The sequence below is a fragment of the Pelophylax lessonae genome, assembly GCF_965119305.1.
Source record: "Pelophylax lessonae genome assembly, chromosome: 1".
Classification (NCBI taxonomy): Eukaryota; Metazoa; Chordata; class Amphibia; order Anura; family Ranidae; genus Pelophylax; species Pelophylax lessonae.
Window position 1 is genome coordinate 796,660,476 of NC_138768.1, and position 19,543 is coordinate 796,680,018.

General features: G+C 44.7%; 1 protein-coding gene across 2 annotated transcripts in view; it reads left to right on the forward strand.

The window, feature by feature from the left end:
* The window catches only part of KIAA0232, a 71,895-nt gene extending 58,145 nt beyond the window's left edge, over positions 1-13,750 (forward strand). Inside the window, exons 7-9 of one of the 2 annotated variants that reach the window (XM_082243435.1) lie at positions 2,242-2,350; positions 2,816-2,910; positions 13,466-13,750. In XM_082243435.1, coding sequence (XP_082099561.1) covers positions 2,242-2,350; positions 2,816-2,910; positions 13,466-13,642 — 381 coding nt within the window. In that variant the 3' untranslated portion in view covers positions 13,643-13,750. Of the gene's footprint in view, positions 1-2,241; positions 2,351-2,815; positions 2,915-13,465 lie in introns of both variants that reach the window. The other variant, XM_082243434.1, reaches the window with a different exon arrangement.
* The last annotated feature ends 5,793 nt before the right edge of the window (positions 13,751-19,543 follow it).

The following is a 19,543-nucleotide window of genomic DNA, read 5'->3' on the forward strand; positions in this document are numbered from 1 at the left end:
CTGGAAGAGTCCCAAACTACTGATCAATGTCTTTGAACTCTGAGCGATCAGACCTGGAACATTGAACGGATCATCTTCAGGGATGTCCAGTGCGCATTCAATCAGACAATGCCATGGTTGTGGCATATGTCGCTCACTAGGGAGGCACAAGAAGTGTCCTAGCGTCTCTGGAGGTGGCCGGCATTCTAAGGTGGGCAGAATGGTTAGTTCCAGCCCTCTCCCCGCCGTACAAATTCCCGGGGTGGAAAGCTGGCAGGAAGATTACCTCCATCGGCAGGCGTTGGACCAAGGGTAGTGGTCCCTTCATCTGCAGGGATTTCATCAGTTGTGGGGCATCCCCAAAGTAGATTTGTTGGCCTCCCGGCTCAACAGAAAGTTGCAGAGGCTTGGGTCACGGGATCCTCTGGCGGACGCCACAGATGGCACCGTGGGTTCAGTATCGTCTGATTCTCACCAGGATCGAGGCAGAAGGCATTTAGTGGCCCCGGGCTTGGTACGCTGTTCACGTGCGGCTTGTCGCTGACGTTCCTTGGAAACTTCCTCTCAGGGTGGATCTGCTGTGCCAATGATTGATCTTCCATCCTGTTTTACAGTCGCTGGCTTTGATGGCTTGGCTGTTGCACGCCAAGTGCTGATGGATAGAGGTTTCCCTGAGTCAGTGATTCCAACGCTGTTAAAAGCTAAGAAATCTACTTCTAGGAAGATCTTCTATCATATGTGGAAGGCGTACATTGTGTGATGAGAGTCTCTTGGGGTTCATCTTCACTCTTTTTCGGTGGCTCAGATCTTGACCTTCCTTCAAATGGGGGTTGAGCAGAAACTGACCTTTGAGTACTATAAAGTGTCAGGTGTCAGCCTTGGCGGTCTTCTTTCAATGGCCCTTGGCAACATACTTCCTGGTGCATACTTTTCATCAGGGAGTTACACTTGACCCCTCCAGTGCAGTCCCTGTTGCCGACTTGGGACCTCAGTTTGGTGCTTTGTTCTCCGGAAGTCTCTTTTTGAGAATCTTCAGGGGATTCCCCTGCTTGCGCTGTCCCAGAAGGTGGCCTTTTTGGTGGCTTTCCCCTCAGTGCGCAGGGTGTCGAAATTGGCGGCATTATTCTGTCATTCACCTTACTGGTGGTTCACAGTGATAAGGTGGTTCTTCACTCCTGTCTGTCGTTCCTTCCTCGGGTCATTTCTGATTTTCATTGAAGACATTGTGTTGCTTTTCCCTGTGTCCTAGGCCACCACATCCGAAGGAAATTGCTTTGCATGCCTTGGATGTGGACCGGGCAATAGGGTGTATCTGGCAGCTATGACATGTTTTAGGGAGCCAGACTCGCTATTTGTGCTCATGGATGGGCCTCGGAAAGGGTTGTCCATTTCCTTTACGACCATTTCCACATGGATCAGACAGATGGTGGTTCAGGCCTATATTCCATCAGGGATCAGGTTCCCCCTTCCCCTGTCAAGGCGCACTCTACTCAGGTGCTTAGTGCCTTCTGGGCCTTCTGTCATCAAGCATCCGTGACGCAGGTTTGCAAGGCAGCCATCTGGTCATCGGTGCACACTTTCAGAGATTTCTATAAAGTGGATGCGTGGCCATCTGCAGATGCTTTTTTTTTTTTTTTTTTTGGCTGCAAGGTTTTTTGCAGGCTGCTGTTGAGAGGACCTGGTCCTCATTGAGGGTGTATTGTTTTTTTTTTTTTTTTTTCAGGGGAGCTCCAGTTTTGGTTGAGCTCCTGTTTACCTGGTTTACCCACCCCTCATGTTACACTGCTTTGGGACGTCCCAATGGTTAAGATCAGGAGCTTTTCCCGTCAATGAACGAAAGAGAAAATGGGATTTTCTACTTACTGTAAAATCAATTTCTCTGATGTTCATTGACGGACACAGCACCCACCCCTCTGTGGACTTGCAGTTCTTCTGACACTGCTTGTAACAAAACTGAGTACCTATAGCAGAGAGGAAGTATACACCCTGGGACTGCCCATCGGCATAGGCAGATTTTTTTTTTTTTTTCTGCCTAGTGTCCTACTCCTGTAGGGCACAGTATAACCCAATGATTAAGAAGATCAGGAGCTGTGTCCATCAATATCCGAGAAATTGGTTTTATGATAAGCCAAAAATCAAATTTTTTTTTCTTTGGGTATCTTCAGGTCATGTTCTTGTTACAGCCAATAATGTTCTGATGTTTTAAAACATGCACTTATAGATGCTCTGTTGTAAAGCTTTTTTTTTTTTTTTCTTTTTCAGTATCCTCCTTTAAGCATCAATCTTCAGGGAGTAAACGCTGCAAAGGAAAAACAGTGCTGGTGGCAGAAAGCACTGTACTCTCCATTGATCTCTGGACCCTGCTGTGACTGTAAGAAAATGATTGTTGCTACCTAGAACAATGCTAGTATAGTAAATATTCACATTCAACATTTTTGTGAAGTAGTGATGGCAATAGCTTATATCCTGCTGCCTCTCATATAAAGCTTTTGGTTCAGTATGATTGGCAGGGTTCAGTAACAAATAGTATCCGACGGCAGGCCGGCCATTGACTGTTTGAAGAAAAGTCCTATATTTGCATACAGGGGATTTTGTGGTCGCAGGCAGTTAAACAATCAGCCAAAGTATTTTTAGTCTGCAGGCATCTGAGGATACCTATTTGTCTTTGCTATTGATCTTCATAATGTTTTGAATTAAATGATTGTGATTTTATTTGCTATATTATCTTTTTAAAACCCTAACATATGCATGTCTTTGTAACAATATTGGTAATAAAAAAACCAGGTAGTTAAGCTATGTTTTTTAATCTTATGGTTTGACTTTGGTTTTGACACAGCTTTCTACGCAAATGGTAATGAAGAAGGTCACGGAGAGAACACAAGTGGGAAAGATATCCCTTGCGCTGGATGGCTGCCTCTGGAGATTGAGAAAGTAGGTAATGTGGTTTTTAGACTATAGAATACTATGTTTTCCCATCAACTTTTTTTTCTTAACTTTAGGTTCACACTTTTACTTTTACTTTGCAAACATCTGGTTGTACTATGCTCTCATTCTTGGTCATGTAAATTTAACTACTTTTAGGACCAGAGGATTTTCCTGCTTAATGACCAGGCCACTTTTTTCAACTTGGCACTGCGCGACTTTAACTGACAATTGCGCGGTCATGCAATGCTGTACCCAAACAAAATTTGCTTCCCTTTTTTTCCCCACAAACCGAGCTTTCTTTTGGTGGTATTTGATCACCTCTGCACTTTTCATTTTTTGCAATATTAATAAAAATGTTCTACTTGGACAGTTAAAAAATATCCAATATATTCAATTTTTGTCATATATTTAGGCCAAAATGTAATTAGCTACATGTCTTTTGACAAAAAAAATTCTCAATGAGCGTATTTTTAACCTCTTTAAGACCGGAAGATTTTACCCCATTCCTGACCAGGCCATATTTTGCATTTCGGCACTGCGTTACTTTAACGGACAATTGCGCGGTCGTGCGAATCTGTACCCAAATTAAATTTATGCCATTCTTTACCCCACAAATAGAGCTTTCTTTTGGTGGTATTTGATCACCGGTGCCATTTTTAATTTTTGAAAGAGCGACAAATTTGGGGGGAAAAAACAATATTTTTCACATTCTGATATAACATTTCTCAAAAAAATTTACAAATCAAAATTTAACATTGTAGGCCAATTTGTTTTCTGCTACATATTTTTGGTAAAACAAATTACATTAAGCGTATTTTGATTGGTTTGCGCAATAGTTATCGCGTTGTGTTTTTTTTTTTGTTTTTTTTTTTTTTACTAGTAATGGTGGCGATTTTTATTTTTTTCTCAGGACTGCGACATTGCGGCGTACAGATCGGACCCCTAACTGACATTTTTGACACTTTTGGGGGGACCAGTGACATTGCTACAGTAATCAGTGCTTTAAATATGCACTGTTACTGTAATAATGACACTGGCAGGGAAGGGTTTAACACTGTTGGTGATCAAGGGGTTAAATGTGTGCCTCATGCTTACTGACGTGTGTGGGGGGAGGGGATTGTGTGACACACACAGATCTCAGGTTCAGCTATGCTGAATCCTGTGATCTGTCCCTGCCTGTCACAGAGAGGAAGCGGGCGGATTTCCTCAGTCTTTCCCCGACGATCAGGGAAGAGAGGCATGGTGATCACTGCCTCTCCTTCCCTGTCCCGACTCCTGCTGTGTCTAAACACAGCAGAAGCGAGCCTCTGGCGCCGCTGAGAGAGGGAGGTATCTGGCGACGTAGGTCTACGTCGCCAGACCCAGGGCTGCCACATTGCTGCAGTAGCAGCAACGTGAGCAGTGTTAAAGTAAAGTAGTTAAGCTGTCAAGTGGACCCATAGAAGCTCTGCATTCCGCTTTTATTCACTGTTACTGAGGGCTTGCTAATGGAGGCAGAGTAAATGACTACCTGCGGTATCCAAGTGACAGATGCATTTTTTTTTTTTTTACACATTGTACATTTTTCCACCTTTACTGCCTCCCTATTAAATACGTTTTTAAGGACGCCAAAATAAACGGAGTTTAGACCTTCTTTAAATTTACCCGTAGGAATTTCTCTTCTGACTGCAACTACCTAAAATCTAGAGGACATGAGTTATTCACGTAGGTTTGCAGAGATTTATGGGTAACTCCACTTTCCACAAAAAAAAATATATATATATATATATATATATATATATATATATATATATATATAATATTACACACACACACACACACGTGCATGTCATACATTTAGAATATCAAAAAGTTAATTTATTTCAGTAATTCAGTTCAAAAAGTGAAACTCATATTTCTCTTACGTCCTCCGACAGTCGCCGCCTCTTCATATTCGTCACATATGGGGTATTAGACTTTGCTCCGAAGGAGTAGCTAGGCAACAGAATATGTTAACAATAAAGCTTTAACATATCCCACCCTCAAGGGGTGGTCCCCTCAGTCAATACCCTCCTACTTCCTGCAACCATATCTCAGTTTTAATGTCTAGCTTGTCAGGAGTGGCTGGCTCTCTCTGTGCTGGGACTTTTTGTCCCAGACTCTTTCTTCTTTTTAATATTTTATTTGAGTTTTTTCTCTACCTTTACTTAGCTGTTGTTTTTGTCAGCATTAGTTAGTTCTTCGGACGAAGAGGATCATGCGGACTGGGTCTCGGGCTGATCCCCCTGATCGCAGGTCGTGGGTCAGTGGCTTCCCAGTCTGCCATCGAGCGTTCAGCCAGGTAACGCTCCTGGCACGGTGAACGACCCATCCCTGTTCGGTGCAGGGATGTTTGGTGAGGTGGCTACCTCACCGGACGCTGTGCGGTTTCTTAACCGCCATTGTGTGCGTCTTGAATTGCGACTCTCCCTGCCTCATGTGCAGCGGCTTGTTCGCCTGTGCGGGTTCCCCACGCCATATGAGGTAAGTGTGTCTATGTGGGGACCTGTCTGTCTGGGGGGGGTCTCAGTCTGGGACTGTGTAACCTGCCTTTAAATCACACTGCTTGTCTCCCTATCGGCTGCATGCTGTGGGCTGCAAGGGGGGGGGGGGAGCTGTATGACACTGTGTGTGTCAGGCTGGGCAGTGTGGGAAGCTGTGTGCTGTGGGGCATGTTTTTAATGGCATGTTGGGGCATATACAGCGATCGCTGCGGCGATCTAACATGTATCCATATAATGGGATGAAATTGTGTGTGTTTTTATGCACTGTGGAGCGGCGGTTTCGGCGCCAAACGACGCCATTTTACCGGCGCCCGCTCCGGCCGCATGGTTTACATGCACGGCGGCCATTTTCTTGTAGCCTCCATAGGCTTACATAGAGCGCCCTGGCAGCATCACTTCCTTTTTCCTGGAACACCGGTCGAGGCAGCAGCAGCAGCGGGGTCTCCTCAGGCTTTATCCTTCTATTCCTGTTGTCCATTGCCTGTATTCAGTCTGTATATTCCCTGTGGGGGTCTCATTGTGCCTGAGTGTGTGCGGTGGGCTGCGCTTACCGCGCTTGCTGAAAGGGGGCAGTTAACCCTTGGTTGTCTGGCGTACAGGGGCAATGGATTCTCAGGAGGGCAAGTTTCCCACAGTATTGGTGGAAAGCCAGGGGACCGCTGTTTCCCCCCCAGGGGGGGATTTAGCCACTATTGTGGCTGGCCTTGCTGCCCAGGTGCAAATGCTGGTGGCTGCTCAATCTACTAAACGGCCCAGAGTTACTCTGTCCTCCGATTCTGAGGGTGAAGGTGATGGGGCTGTTCTGGCAGGGACCCCCCTATCGGGGTCCCGCTCCTCTCTTGATCTAGTGGGGGCTGAGGTAGAGGCTGAGGTTGAGGGGGTTGATAATTCTCCCCCTGGCTCGCCTGAAGAGCTTGCAATCATGGATGAGTTGATTGCTTCCATTAAGCAGACGCTACGTTTGCAGGACGAAGTGTGTCCCCCCGCTGCCTTGGCGGCTTATGGGACGCAGAGAAAACGCAGGACGCCGCAGGTTTTTCCCTGCAATGCTGATTTTCAGCGCGCTGTAAAGGATCAATGGCGCGATCTGCGCAAACCTTTTGCGGTACCAAGTAAATTCAAGCTGCGTTATCCTTTCTCCCCTGCCACTGATGAACGGTGGTGTGTGCCTCCACCAGTGGATCATGCAATTGCGGTTTTGAACAAAGCCACTGCGATTCCTGCAGAGGGATCCCCTGTTTTCCGTGATGCCACGGATAGGAGACTGGAGTCTCTTGCCCGTCATACTTATTCTGTTACGGGTTCTATGCTTAAGGCTCTATTTGCTTCTCTCATGGCGGCCCAGGCGATCGCAAGTTGGACGCAGATGCTTAGGCGCGTCCTAGTGGCCGATTCGGCCTCGGCGGCGACCCTGGACATGGTGGATCAGATCCACCAGGGTGTCATGTATCTGTGTGATGCGGACCTGGACCTGATTCCGTTGGCTGCACGTGTGCACAGCGTGGCGGTGTTGTCTCGCCGCCTGGTTTGGTTGAAATGTTGGTCGGTGGACCAATCTTCACGTAAAACCTTAGCCGATCTGCCTTATGATGGGTCTCGCCTTTTTGGGGAGTCCCTGGATGTGTTGATTAAGGGGATCACCGGGGGTAAGAGCACTCTCTTGCCCCATTTCCCCAAGGCTAAGGGGGCTTCTGGGAAGAAGCATGCGAATTTTCGGCCCCCTCAGGGGTCCTTTCGTGCCTTTCGGCCGCACTACAAGGGCAAACCGTTCAAAGGCCAGGGCTCTCAGAAGAAACCCTGGTCTGGGAAACAGAAGTCCGGCCAATCCGGACCTGCGGCCCATAACAGTTCGGCCTGAAGGGGCGCCCTCACCCAGTTTTGGGGTGGGGGGACGCTTGCTCGGTTTTCTTCAGCCCTGGTTGGCCCGTGTGCGGGACAGATGGGTTCTGGAAATCGTTCGATCTGGTTACAAGATCGAGTTTCTCTCTCGGCCAGAGAGCAGATTTTTTCCCTCAAATCTACAACTGTCTCCAGAGCGCCTGCGGGATCTGCACCTGGCGGTGCGGGACCTGAGGGCTCAGGGAGTGGTGGTTCCGGTGCCTCATCGGGACAGATTTCGGGGGTTTTATTCCAATCTGTTCACCGTGCCCAGAAAGGAGGGCAAGGTTCGTCCGATTCTGGACTTGAAAGCTCTGAACCGCTCTGTGCGGGTTCGCAAGTTCCGCATGGAATCCCTGCGCTCGGTGGTGGCTGCCCTGGTTCCGGGGGAATTCATGGCCTCCATCGATTTGAAGGATGCGTATCTTCACATCCCCATATTCGAGGGTCATCAGAGATACCTTCGATTTGCCATTGCGGAGGATCACTACCAGTTCGTGGCGTTGCCCTTTGGGCTCGCCTCGGCTCCGCGGGTCTTCACCAAGGTGCTTGCACCGGTTCTGGCATTATTGAGGGCCCAGGGCATTTCTGTCCTGGGGTATCTGGACGACATTCTGATTCGGTCTGCGACCAGTCAGGGTCTGGAGAAGGACCTGTCTGTCACGATGCAAACTCTGCAGGAGTTCGGTTGGACGATAAATGTTGCAAAGTCGACACTGAGTCCGTCGGTTCGTCTTCCCTATCTGGGAATGATACTGGACTCGGTACAGGCGAAGGTCTTCCTGCCGGAAGACAAACTCAGGACTCTTCAGGAGGAAGTCAGGTCCCTCAGGGACGTTCCGAACTCGTCTCTGCGGACGTGTATGAGATGTCTGGGATTGATGGTCTCGGCTTTCGAGGCGATTCCTTTCGCGCAGTTTCACACGCGGGGTCTCCAGGCGGAGATCTTGTCCAAGTGGGACGGGCGACCTCAATCTCTGGATCTTCAGATCTCGTTGAGTCATCGAACCAGGGAAAACCTTCTGTGGTGGCTCAAGTCCCCGTTGGTGTCCGGGGGCAAGTCGTTTCGTCCGATCTCGTGGACGATAATCACCACGGATGCCAGCCTGTCGGGCTGGGGTGGTGTTCTGGGCGTTCTGTCCGCCCAGGGGACCTGGTCGGAGGGGGAGTCTTCCCTCCCGATCAACATTCTGGAATTGCGTGCGATAAGGCTCTGTCTTCATCGCTGGACGGACCGGCTGCAGGGCTGCCCGGTTCGGGTGCAGACGGACAATGCCACGGCGGTGGCCTACATCAACCACCAAGGGGGCACCAGGAGTGCCCGAGCGGCTCGAGAAGTGGCCGACATTCTGTCTTGGGCCGAGACTCATGTCCCGGCGATAACGGCGGTTCACATTCCGGGAGTGGAGAACTGGCAGGCGGACTATCTGAGTCGCCAGACCCTGGATCAGGGGGAATGGTCTCTCCATCCGGCTGTCTTCCAGATGTTGTGCGCGAAGTGGGGTCTTCCAGATGTGGACCTGTTCGCGTCTCGCCTCAACTACAAGGTGAAGAGGTTCGTGGCAAGGACGCGCGACCCTCGGGCAGACGCGTCGGACGCGTTAGTGGCCCCGTGGCATCAGTACAGGCTGATGTACGCGTTTCCACCGATTCAGTTGCTGTCCAGGTTCCTTCGCAGGTTACACTTGGAACGCAGCACGGTGATTCTTGTGGCACCGGACTGGCCTCGCCGGTCCTGGTACGCAGACCTCGTGAATCTGGCGGTCGACGCCCCCTGGCGTCTGCCTCTTCGGGACGATCTACTGTCTCAAGGACCGATTTTACCATCCTGCTTTACAGTCGCTGGCTTTGACGGCCTGGCTGTTGAGACCGAGGTCCTGAAGGAGAAGGGTCTCTCTCCAGAGGTTGTTCATACCTTGATCAACGCGAGGAAGTCTTCCTCGGGAAAGGTTTATTACCGTACTTGGAAGGCCTATTTTGCCTGGTGTGAGTCCAGGGGGTTTTCACCCCGCACGTACTCTGTTTCCCGTGTGCTGTCTTTCCTTCAGACGGGTGTCGATCAGCGTTTGGCGCTGGCTACGATAAAGGGTCAGGTGTCTGTGCTGGCCGTTCTGTTTCAACGTCCCGTGGCTTCCAACTCCTTGGTTGGCACTTTTATTCAGGGTGTGCGGCATCTGGTTCCTCCTAGGAGGGATCCTTTGCCCCCTTGGGACTTGAATCTAGTCCTATCTGTGTTACAACGTGCTCCTTTTGAACAGATCAGGGAGATCTCGTTGTCTATGTTGTCCAAAAAGGTCGCCTTTTTGGTGGCGATCACTTCGGCTCGCAGAGTGTCGGAACTGGCGGCTTTGTCCTGCAAGTCTCCGTACCTGGTTATTCATTTGGATAAGGTGGTCTTGCGACCTAATCCTTCTTTTCTGCCGAAACGAGTTTCGGAATTCCATCTTAACGAGGATATTGTTTTGCCTTCGTTGTGCACGAAGCCTAAACATCCAAAGGAGGTGAGATTGCATTCTCTGGATGTTGTTCGGGCGATTAGGGTTTACCTTAAATCGACTGAGTCTTTTCGAAAGACGGACTCCTTGTTTGTTCTTCCAGAGGGTCCTCGGAAGGGCATGGCGGCTTCCGCCTCTACCATTGCCAAATGGATCAGGCAGACCATTGAACAGGCCTATGCCTTGCAGGGGAAGGTTCCCCCTGTGCCTGTGAAGGCGCACTCTACTAGATCTCTGAGTACGTCTTGGGCCTGTCGTCATGGGGCTTCTGTAGCCCAGGTGTGTAAGGCGGCGACTTGGTCGACCGTACACACTTTCACAAAATTCTACAAAGTAGATGTTCAGGCATCGGCGGATGCTTCCTTTGGCCGCAAGGTTCTTAGTGCGGCTGTTCCCTAGGGTCCCTTGTTGGGGACTCCTGGCTGTTGGGATAAGTTTTGTATCCCCTGGTTTTTTGTCTTTTCCTGGGTTGTTGCTCCTGTTGAGCACTTATTTTTGCTGTTGCCCAGCTGGTTTCCTTCCTTTGGTAAGGTTCCTTTCTTTGATGTGGAGACTGCGTTGCCTTTCGGCGCGGATGCGTTTCCCACCCCTCATGTTTGCACTGCTTTGGGACGTCCCCATATGTGACGAATATGAAGAGGCGGCGACTGTCGGAGGACGTAAGAGAAAACGGAATTTTTGTAAAATCTTACCTGTAAAATTCCTTTCTCTGAGTCCTCCGACAGTCGCCGCCCCCGCCCCTCTTTTGGGGTTTGAATGTATACTCTACTGCTATTCCACTAAAACTGAGATATGGTTGCAGGAAGTAGGAGGGTATTGACTGAGGGGACCACCCCTTGAGGGTGGGATATGTTAAAGCTTTATTGTTAACATATTCTGTTGCCTAGCTACTCCTTCGGAGCAAAGTCTAATACCCCATATGTGACGAATATGAAGAGGCGGCGACTGTCGGAGGACTCAGAGAAAGGAATTTTACAGGTAAGATTTTACAAAAATTCCGTTATTTTATATAGATGTGTTACATACAGAGTGATATATTTCAAGCAAATCTTTTTTTAATTTTGGTGATTATAGCTTGCAGCTAGTGAAAACCCAAAATTCAGTATCTCAGAATTTGAATATTACATTAGACCATTAAAAAAACGTTTTTTTTAAAACCGAAATGTTGGCTTACTGAAAAGCATGTCCATGCCACATGTATGCACTTAATACTTGGTCGGGGCTTCTTCTGCATGAATTACTGCATCAATGCAGCATGGCGTAGAGGCGCGATCAGCCTGTGGCACTGCTAAGGTGTTGTGGAAGCTAAGGTTGCTTTGATAGTGGCTTTCAGCTCTTCTGTGTTGTTGGGCCTGGTGTGTCTCATCTTCCTCTTGACAATACCCCACAGATTGTTTAAGGTTTAAGTCAGACGATTTTGCTGGCTAATCAAGCAGTGATACCATGATCATTAAAGCGGAGTTCCGGCCACAAAATCGACCTAATCGATTTTGTGGCCATCCGCTTGCTTTTCCTCACCTGAAAAGGAAATGGATAGTTACGATTTTTTTTTTTTACTTGTTATTCTAGAAAAATATACTCCATTTTCTTCCATTTCCTCCCTCGGCGGCCGCGACCCGCGCCATCACTTCCGGTTTGCGATTCTTGGGAGCTGAACGTCATCGCTCCCAGGAATCAATGCGACGCCACTGGCCCCGCTCGTCACTTACGGTGCGATGCCGCATTCCCTGCTAAACAGCTTCTGGGCATGCCCAGAATCTGTGGAGGAATGCGGCTCCGCACCGGAAGTGACGAGAGGGGACGGTGCAGGAGCATTCTGGGAGAAGAGGACACGTAAGAGGACGCAGAAGAGGATCGCGCTGGCGTCAGCTGCCCACAACAGAGATGGCAACGCTGGAGAAGAAATTTTAAAAGTGAGTATTTCTTCTTGCAGGCAAGTGCGAACCGGGACAGATCAGAGGCTATCCATTGTGGAATGTACTAGCCCTGACTGTCCCGGGGGTATTTTCATTGAAAATAATTTTTTGTGGCCGGAACTCCACTTTAAACCAGGTTTTTGTACTTTTGGCAGTGTGGGCAGGTGCCTAGTCCTGCTGTAAAATTATCCAGGTCATCTTCTGTTGTTCCACTTTATAAAACAAAGTCCAAAGTCAGCACAACCCTCTACCAGGAAAATCTAGAGCTACTTCATGCTTTCCTCTGCTGACCAGCTTTATGGAGAGGCTGATTTCATTTTCCGGCAGGACTTGCCACCTGCCCACACTGACAAAAGTACCAATACCTGGTTTAATGATCATGTTATCACTGTGCTTTATTGGCCAGCAAACTCGCCTGACCTAAACCCCATAGAGAATCTGTGAGGTACTGAGAAGATGAGACCCACCAGACCCAACAATGCAGACGAGATGAAGGCTGCTATCAAAGCAACCTGGGCTTCCATAACACCTCAGCAGTGCCAAAGGCTGATCACCTCTATGCCACACCACATTGATGCAGTAATTCATGCAAAAGGAGCCCAGACCAAGTATTGAGTGCATACTATACTGTACATGGACAGACTTTTCAGTAAGCCAACATTTCTGTATTGAAAATCCTTTTTTTATTGGTCTTATGTAATCAATATTTTCTGAGATACTGAATTTTGGGATTTTACTAGCTGTAAGAAAGAAATTCTTGAAATATCACTCTGTGGAACGCATCTCAGTTAAAGTGAAACCCATATTTTATATAATTACTGTAATTTAATTTAACTTCTTGATCTTCTAATTTTAGTAGATGCACCTGTACAATTGTGACACAAACAAGTCATATTGTATTTGAATGTTATTAAAAATGACCTTTCCTGTCTGCAGTGCTGTAATTTTCTGTAAAATGCAATATGGCAACCTGGATGTATTCTGTACAGAGATGTACAGAATCCCCCCGGGCATGTAATTTCATGCTTGAGTGATTGGATTACTGATTTAAAAAGTAGGCACGAAGGTACGAGCCAGAATTTAGCCATCTCTCCAACAAAAAATAAATTTTGAGATACCCCCACAGGAAATTCCTATGTAAAGGTATACAGACCCTGCAGGGCCAGCAGCTAATAATGATAAAACCACTCCCATACAGATTTACTATGAACATAGACAGACAAACTGCTATTTCTTCAGAATAACAAAAGTTCGGAATCTGCAACAAAGTTTAAGTCACTGCAATGAACACAGATCACCCAGAGGGGAATTTTTTTTTTTTTCTCCCCTCATCAAAACTTGTTACCCTTTATAAAGGTAGAAGGTGGGCTAATTGTATATAACGGCATCACCTGTTTCATATATATTTCAGAGTGTTACATCAAAAGAATTGTATAACTGCCAGGTACTTAGCATTTTGCGTGTGTTAGCAATGACAGGCCATGTTTTTCACTTTACACAAGTTTTCTTTAAATCTGTGCTTAGAGCAACATGCTGCATGCATTTACTGAGCTCTCCTATTGAAAATGTTGGTTACTTGGACCATCCAATGGCTTCACACATTGGAGTCACCGACCAAAGAAAAGTATGCGGTTCAGTGGCTCTGACTTTGCTTGTTTGTGCCACACCTGTCTCTTGCCAACATGTCATTGCTTGCCATTCATTTTTAAAGTATATTTATGTAAAATGTAATTTTTTTTTTGTCTTGCAGATGTCTGCATGTAACAATGCCAAAGTTGCCATTGGATTCACTGGTGGAATAAAAAGCAGTAGCTTCAGGAAGAAGATTTATTCAAGTGACAGCTCCAGTTCTGACACTGCTTCTGATGGAGGACATGAGTGGGCTGATATTTCCAGAGAGGAACTTTTCTCTCGCACTCAGCTTTGATCTATATCTTTAGCTGTAGCTGTGAAAGATTAGTGTGTTAAGACAAAATCCCGATTGTCTGTTCCCCCTAGGGTCTTTGAACATCTTTAGTTGCCACTTCTTCGGTGTGTTTTTTGTTGAATTTTTCCTCTCATTTTTTTTCTCTCTCTCTCTCGTTTTGCATTTGAGATTAGCGATCTCGTCAAACATTCATTTCCTTTTTTTTTTTCTCCTCTGGCAAGCTGTTAAACTTCACCTAGTATAGGTAGAATAGATTTTGTTGTCATATGAATGGATGTGCTTGTGTTTGTAAAATCACTGCTGTGTGCATCTTATTGGCATACTCCTTTTTATAAGTTTTAATTTTTCTTTTCTTAGCTGTAGCCAGAATTGCCATCTGAACAGAGTAGAACCTACAGCTACTTCTGCCATTCAGGCACCTTAGGCTTCTGGAGTCTTTGGCTGTAGTCTCGAAGAACGAGAACATAAATATGTAACACTGTAATCAATCTGTGCCTTTCTGAATGCAGGAGAGTAGCATGAATGACACTTGCCCATTCTTTATTTGAAAAAATTAAAAAAAAAAAAAAAGAGAAAAAGCTAATTAAAGTAGACTAACTAGTAGTAGTGTTTAGAGACTTAAATACTGTGTTTTTTCTATCCTATGATACTTTGCGCCCACTAATGGAAGATAAAATAGTTTTCTGCTAATGGTATTAGCCAAGGGTTTTTTACAATTTAGGCATTGGTTCCCCTTGGGAAGCCCCTTTTCTGTATAGTGAATTCCTTGCTGAAATGCAGCACCGTGAATATTACTAGAAGGGTGGTGGCACAAAGACTGTTTTTTTGCTGTTCCGATAGCTAAGGTAGGGCTATTGAGCTACTGAAATTGAGGTGAAAGTGGAGATTATCTAAACTTTCCTTCTATCCATTGTTGATGGGAAGGGATGTCGTGCTTGAAACCTACATCCTGCTGATTAGTTGTTTTTGCAGCGCTGCCAAACAGATCCCAGATGTTCAACACTTGGCAACGCCTTCTTTGAGTGCTACAGCCCTACAGAGCTATTGCCTTCCAGTGTTGGCTTTGCATTGTGGGCCGGTCTCGGAAATCTATTCGAGAACAATGGATTTCTGAAGCTCATCTAGGTAACGCTGAACAGTTTTAGGGTCATGCACACTGGGCTTATAAAAAAGCCAGTACTTTTTTTGGCTGAAGTAAAACCGTTTAGTGCATTTTTGTACAGGCGTTGTGTTTTTTTTTTTTTTTTTTTTTCTGGCAGAATACTCCTATCAAACGAAAACTGGAAGGGGTTTTTTTTTTTTTTTTTTTTTTTTTGTTTCCCTCTAAACGCTCAACTTTAAAATATGCCTCTAAACCTAATGTGCATGGACACATGGGATAACAAAATGCTAAACTCCTCTAGAAGCAGTGTTTTGGTTTTTTTTTTTTTTAAACCAGTGTGTGTGGACCCTAAGCCTTGGAGTTTGTTGGCAGTGGTAGAATAGTTGATCGTCCTAGACCAAGTTATTTTTATTTTTGTTTTTGAGAATTAGTAGTAACAGGCATTCCTCACTGCACCAAACACTGCTATTTTTTCTTGTAAAATCCTGATACAACATGTAGGTGGTTGTCAAATTTTTCAATATAGACACCCATGCTTCTTTAAGTAGTCTTGTACATGATTATAGAATATGGTTTGAGGAATGTTTTTAGTTAAAGCCAAGTTGTGTGCTAGGTGAGAAGCCTTTTTGAAAATAAGGAGAAAAGTTTGGTCATTTTGATCTTTCTCTTGTCATATGCAAGAAACCTAATTGGTTCTTCTGGTGAACCCTTCAAATTTTAGCTCCACTTTTTGTATATTGGTTCCAATACTGCTGCCCACAGCCGAGTCCATTTGTTTACACTCGATGCAGCAATTTTGTGTTTGCTTATTATTTAGTCATTCATTTATTGCAATATTTTTTAAATATTGTGCCACTGTATGTAATCCATTCACTGTTATTCTTTTGTCATGCACAGTGATAAGGTTATTATAAACTCTTTTGGCTTCTGCCATTAGCAGCCCTGTAGTATTGTTGCTGTTACTTAGACTAGTATTTTACATTTTCGTGCTTTGAAAGGACGTCATGGGCAAGTGTGTGAGTGAAGCGTAACTAACATTTTCCACCCTAAACGTGTGACTGGAGTAATGATTGATCTGTGTAGTTTTGTTAGACAAAAAAAAAGAAAAGAGAAAAAAAAAATCTGCACATTGTCGAAGTGTAATTGTTCAGAATTATCAAAACTCTTTGTGCTTCTAACTCCTATGCAGATTGTTTAAGCACAATAAGAGCAATATTTGAAAAATTACCAAAACTTAAAACAAGCATGCTTATAACACCAACAAATGCAAAAAAAAATAAATATTGCTTTGGAACAATAGCGTAAATATAAAGGCAATACAAATCGTGGTTGAGCGGTATTTCAGTTTGTGAAAGTTCTGTCACCCGTATTTTTTTTTTTTTTTTTATGCTGAAATTTGGACAAATGCTATGGTAATAACTAAATACATTTTCTGCAAAGAAGTAAATAAGAAACAATCTAGTCCTGCTGCTCCCACCCCCACATCCACCCTTTACTTATCAGGCAAAACTTTTTACTAAGGCATTGCTCACATATAGGCCAAGAGCAGCTTTTAACAAGCTTTGTTGAAGCAATTGGGTTAGGTTGACACTAGCCAAAGCTCTGAAAATTGATCCACAGACAGACTTTCAGAGTGTGGCTAGGCAGCCTTTATCAAGCATTCAGGTGATCCAATCCTTCCACACCCAGAAAGCTTGTTTTTGTATTATTCCCTGCTGAGCATCCGCTTATAATGGGGCTAATACACTGCAGCCATGGGGCAAGCATTTGGCTTGCAGTTTTGATACAGACCCATTGACTTAATGCCAGAATTTGACTGGCAGTAATGGCTGTCAGCTCTCCATGCTGCAACAAATTGGTAGTAGCTGCACCATGAAGCATCTTGGGGGCTACATGTGAACAGTTTTTGGGTGGTCAAAAAGGGTGTGGTAAAATCATGGCTCAGTTTTTATTGCCACCCATGTGTGAGCTGCCTTTTTAAGTACCATGTTGGCTCCAATTTTGGAAGGTTAAACATAGATGTTAATGGGAGTGTTGACTGTCATTTTAAATAAGCTGCCTGCATATGCAAGCCTTACTCAAAGCTTACTGAAAGCCTGCTAGCTTTTTTTAAAGTGACGGTCAGCACTCCCATTAGGTTCTGTGTTCAACACTTACAAACTGGAACTGAGGTATTATTTAACTTTGCAAAAGCTTGCTGTACATGCTGCTCTCATACAAGCTGAAGCTCCAGTGAACCGGGCTTCAAAAAATGCAGAGGGGAATTCTTGGGAGGGCATTAGACTCTGCAAACACTAAATTATAGTTGCTGCAGATTTGGCCAACTAAGGCGCAAGATTAAAGCCCCCTCTTCATACTGTTGCAACATGATATAGTAAGAGCCTGCTAACATGCAAAAGAAAAGTTATAGATTTTTTTTTTTTCTTAACATGGCACAGGTCTGTTGAAAGCTACTGTTTTTGTGTTTGAGTGCCATTCTCAACAAATGGCACCGAAGCAGATTGCTGTGTTTTGCAGTATTGCAGGAAAAAATGCGTTTTACTGTTTCATAAATGTAAAAGGGGGCTTTAAGGAAATGCCAATTGAAAGTAGAAATTCCATTAAAGGTTACATTATCTAGCTTAAGTAAATAATCTAGCTTGCAGCTGAAAACACCTAGAATCTTATTACTGATTGCAACAAATCCGGTTTTGACCGTATTTAGTAAGATGTCCTAAATAGAAACTTCACCCCCAAACAAGTCTCCCAATTTTCTATGGAGTATAACATAGTTTAACCTCCCACAATGTGACTTCACTGCTGTCCATTTGGCTCCCATATTCCCCCTTCCCTGCATAGGTTGACATGGCTAAAAATTCAGCCACATACTGAGCTACTGTGACCATGAGTTGGAGCTCTGTATCCACTAGAGGGCATAGGACACAAACACTGTTGCAATCTTTTCAGTGATTTATCTACAGATTTATGTAGAGATCTAGCAGAAAAGTAGCACAGATAGCTTTGTTTTTAGCCTCTGTAGTAGGGGCGTCGCAGACAGCAGTGATGACTTTGGGGTGTAATCTGTTTCAGCTTTTCATCCAAAATAAATATTTTTTTTGGCTTGCTCTTCACACAAATGAGCGAGTTTGACTTTCAGAACATCATGTTGAACTTTGACTATTCAAGGGCAACACTTTTAGATCTTTTTAAATTCTCCTCTAAAAGTGTTCCTTTGCAAATTTTTGTTGGTATTCCAATGCTGAATAATTATTTAGCATTTAAACACTTAAAGGGACACTATTGTCAATTTTTTTGATTTTTGTGTGCTAAGTTAGTTTAGTGTATTGTGTTTTTTTCCTTCTCTATATGAATTTAGTTTAGCTTTTTCTTTTTATGTGTGAACACCTGTAGTTCCTGCCTTCCCACCTGTTCCTGGAAAGCATCACGTCCTGATGTTCTCTTCTTTCCTGTTGTTTGGATTTGCATTAAACATAGGGCCTCAGACATTGAGGACTGAAGCTGTGAAGCTGCATTGAGTAGGCTGGGCTTTTCTCTTGCAACCCCTGAGAAGCGGAGGAAAGCAGAAAAAAGCTCCTCTGTGTGTATATCACAGTACAGCTGAAGCAATATTGCAGACTGGCAAATCTTTACCCAGTTTTACAAAAAAAATCCAGACCTGCACATCTTTGACAAGCATCTTAGTTCACTCCTTCACTAAATAGAAGACATTTTTCAAAACTCTAAAAGCGGCAGATTTAAATTGGGACCTGCTCAAGACATGCCCCTTCATTGGCCAGAAGAGCCTCTTCAGTGAGTTCCACCATTCCTGCCTTCACTTCACCTAAGCCCTGGCCTGTGTGACCAATAAGGTCAATAGTTGGGGATAATTGGCAGGTGCAACTTGGTCCCAAAGTCATGGAAGTCAACACTTTGGTTATAAAGCAAATTGAGGTTGAAAGGACCACATAGAAGAGGCTTTATAGTGGGAAACTTCCTAAAAGTTTAAAATGTCCGACAGGTTTGCTTTTATCACACAACTTCTTGGTGGTGGGTTCCCCCTTTATATAAGTATTGCTTAACTTTTTTATCTTACTTTTTTAACCCTCTTATGCTTTCCAACCTAAAGAACTGTTGTATTACTGCTCCCTTTTTTGTAATAGTAAGCTGCATTATCTACCCCAAGTTCTTTTCACTTTCTTCACAACATAACGGATTATTTTATTGATCTCTGGTTTTTGAATGACAAAACATTTTCAGCATTTTGGAAGATTTTTGTCCAGTGCTACAAGTTTGCATTGTTCAAAACCACTAAAACCAGGAAATACTCAGATCGTCATAGCATTTATGAGGACTTTAAAACCTTGCAAGGCTGAGAATTGGGCAATAGCTGGGTGTTTAAAAAAAAGTACAGAAATGTACAAGTTCACAGCCTGCAGTGGTTTACACATTTCCAACATTTCCTTACCTGTATCTTTTTACGTATGATGTACTCCTCACTTGTATAACTAAATAGGGCTATCTCAGACTTCCCACAGACCTACGACTGCTCCTTAGCCTTATGGCTGACTCCTTTTGTAAAAAGTTCTACTTTATGAAATATTCAATAAACAGTGCATTTCTAGAAAATACATGTGTACTGCAGATATCAGAATGATGCCTCGCAGTACTGGCAATATGCATATGTTGTCTGCAGCTCTTCGGTCACTTTAGGAAAAATATTTGGGGTGGGGGGGATTGTCCAGTGGCTAATGACTATTTAGTCCTGCAGATACATATTTCTGCTGCCATTGGTCTGTTGCATAAATTATTTTGCTAAAAAT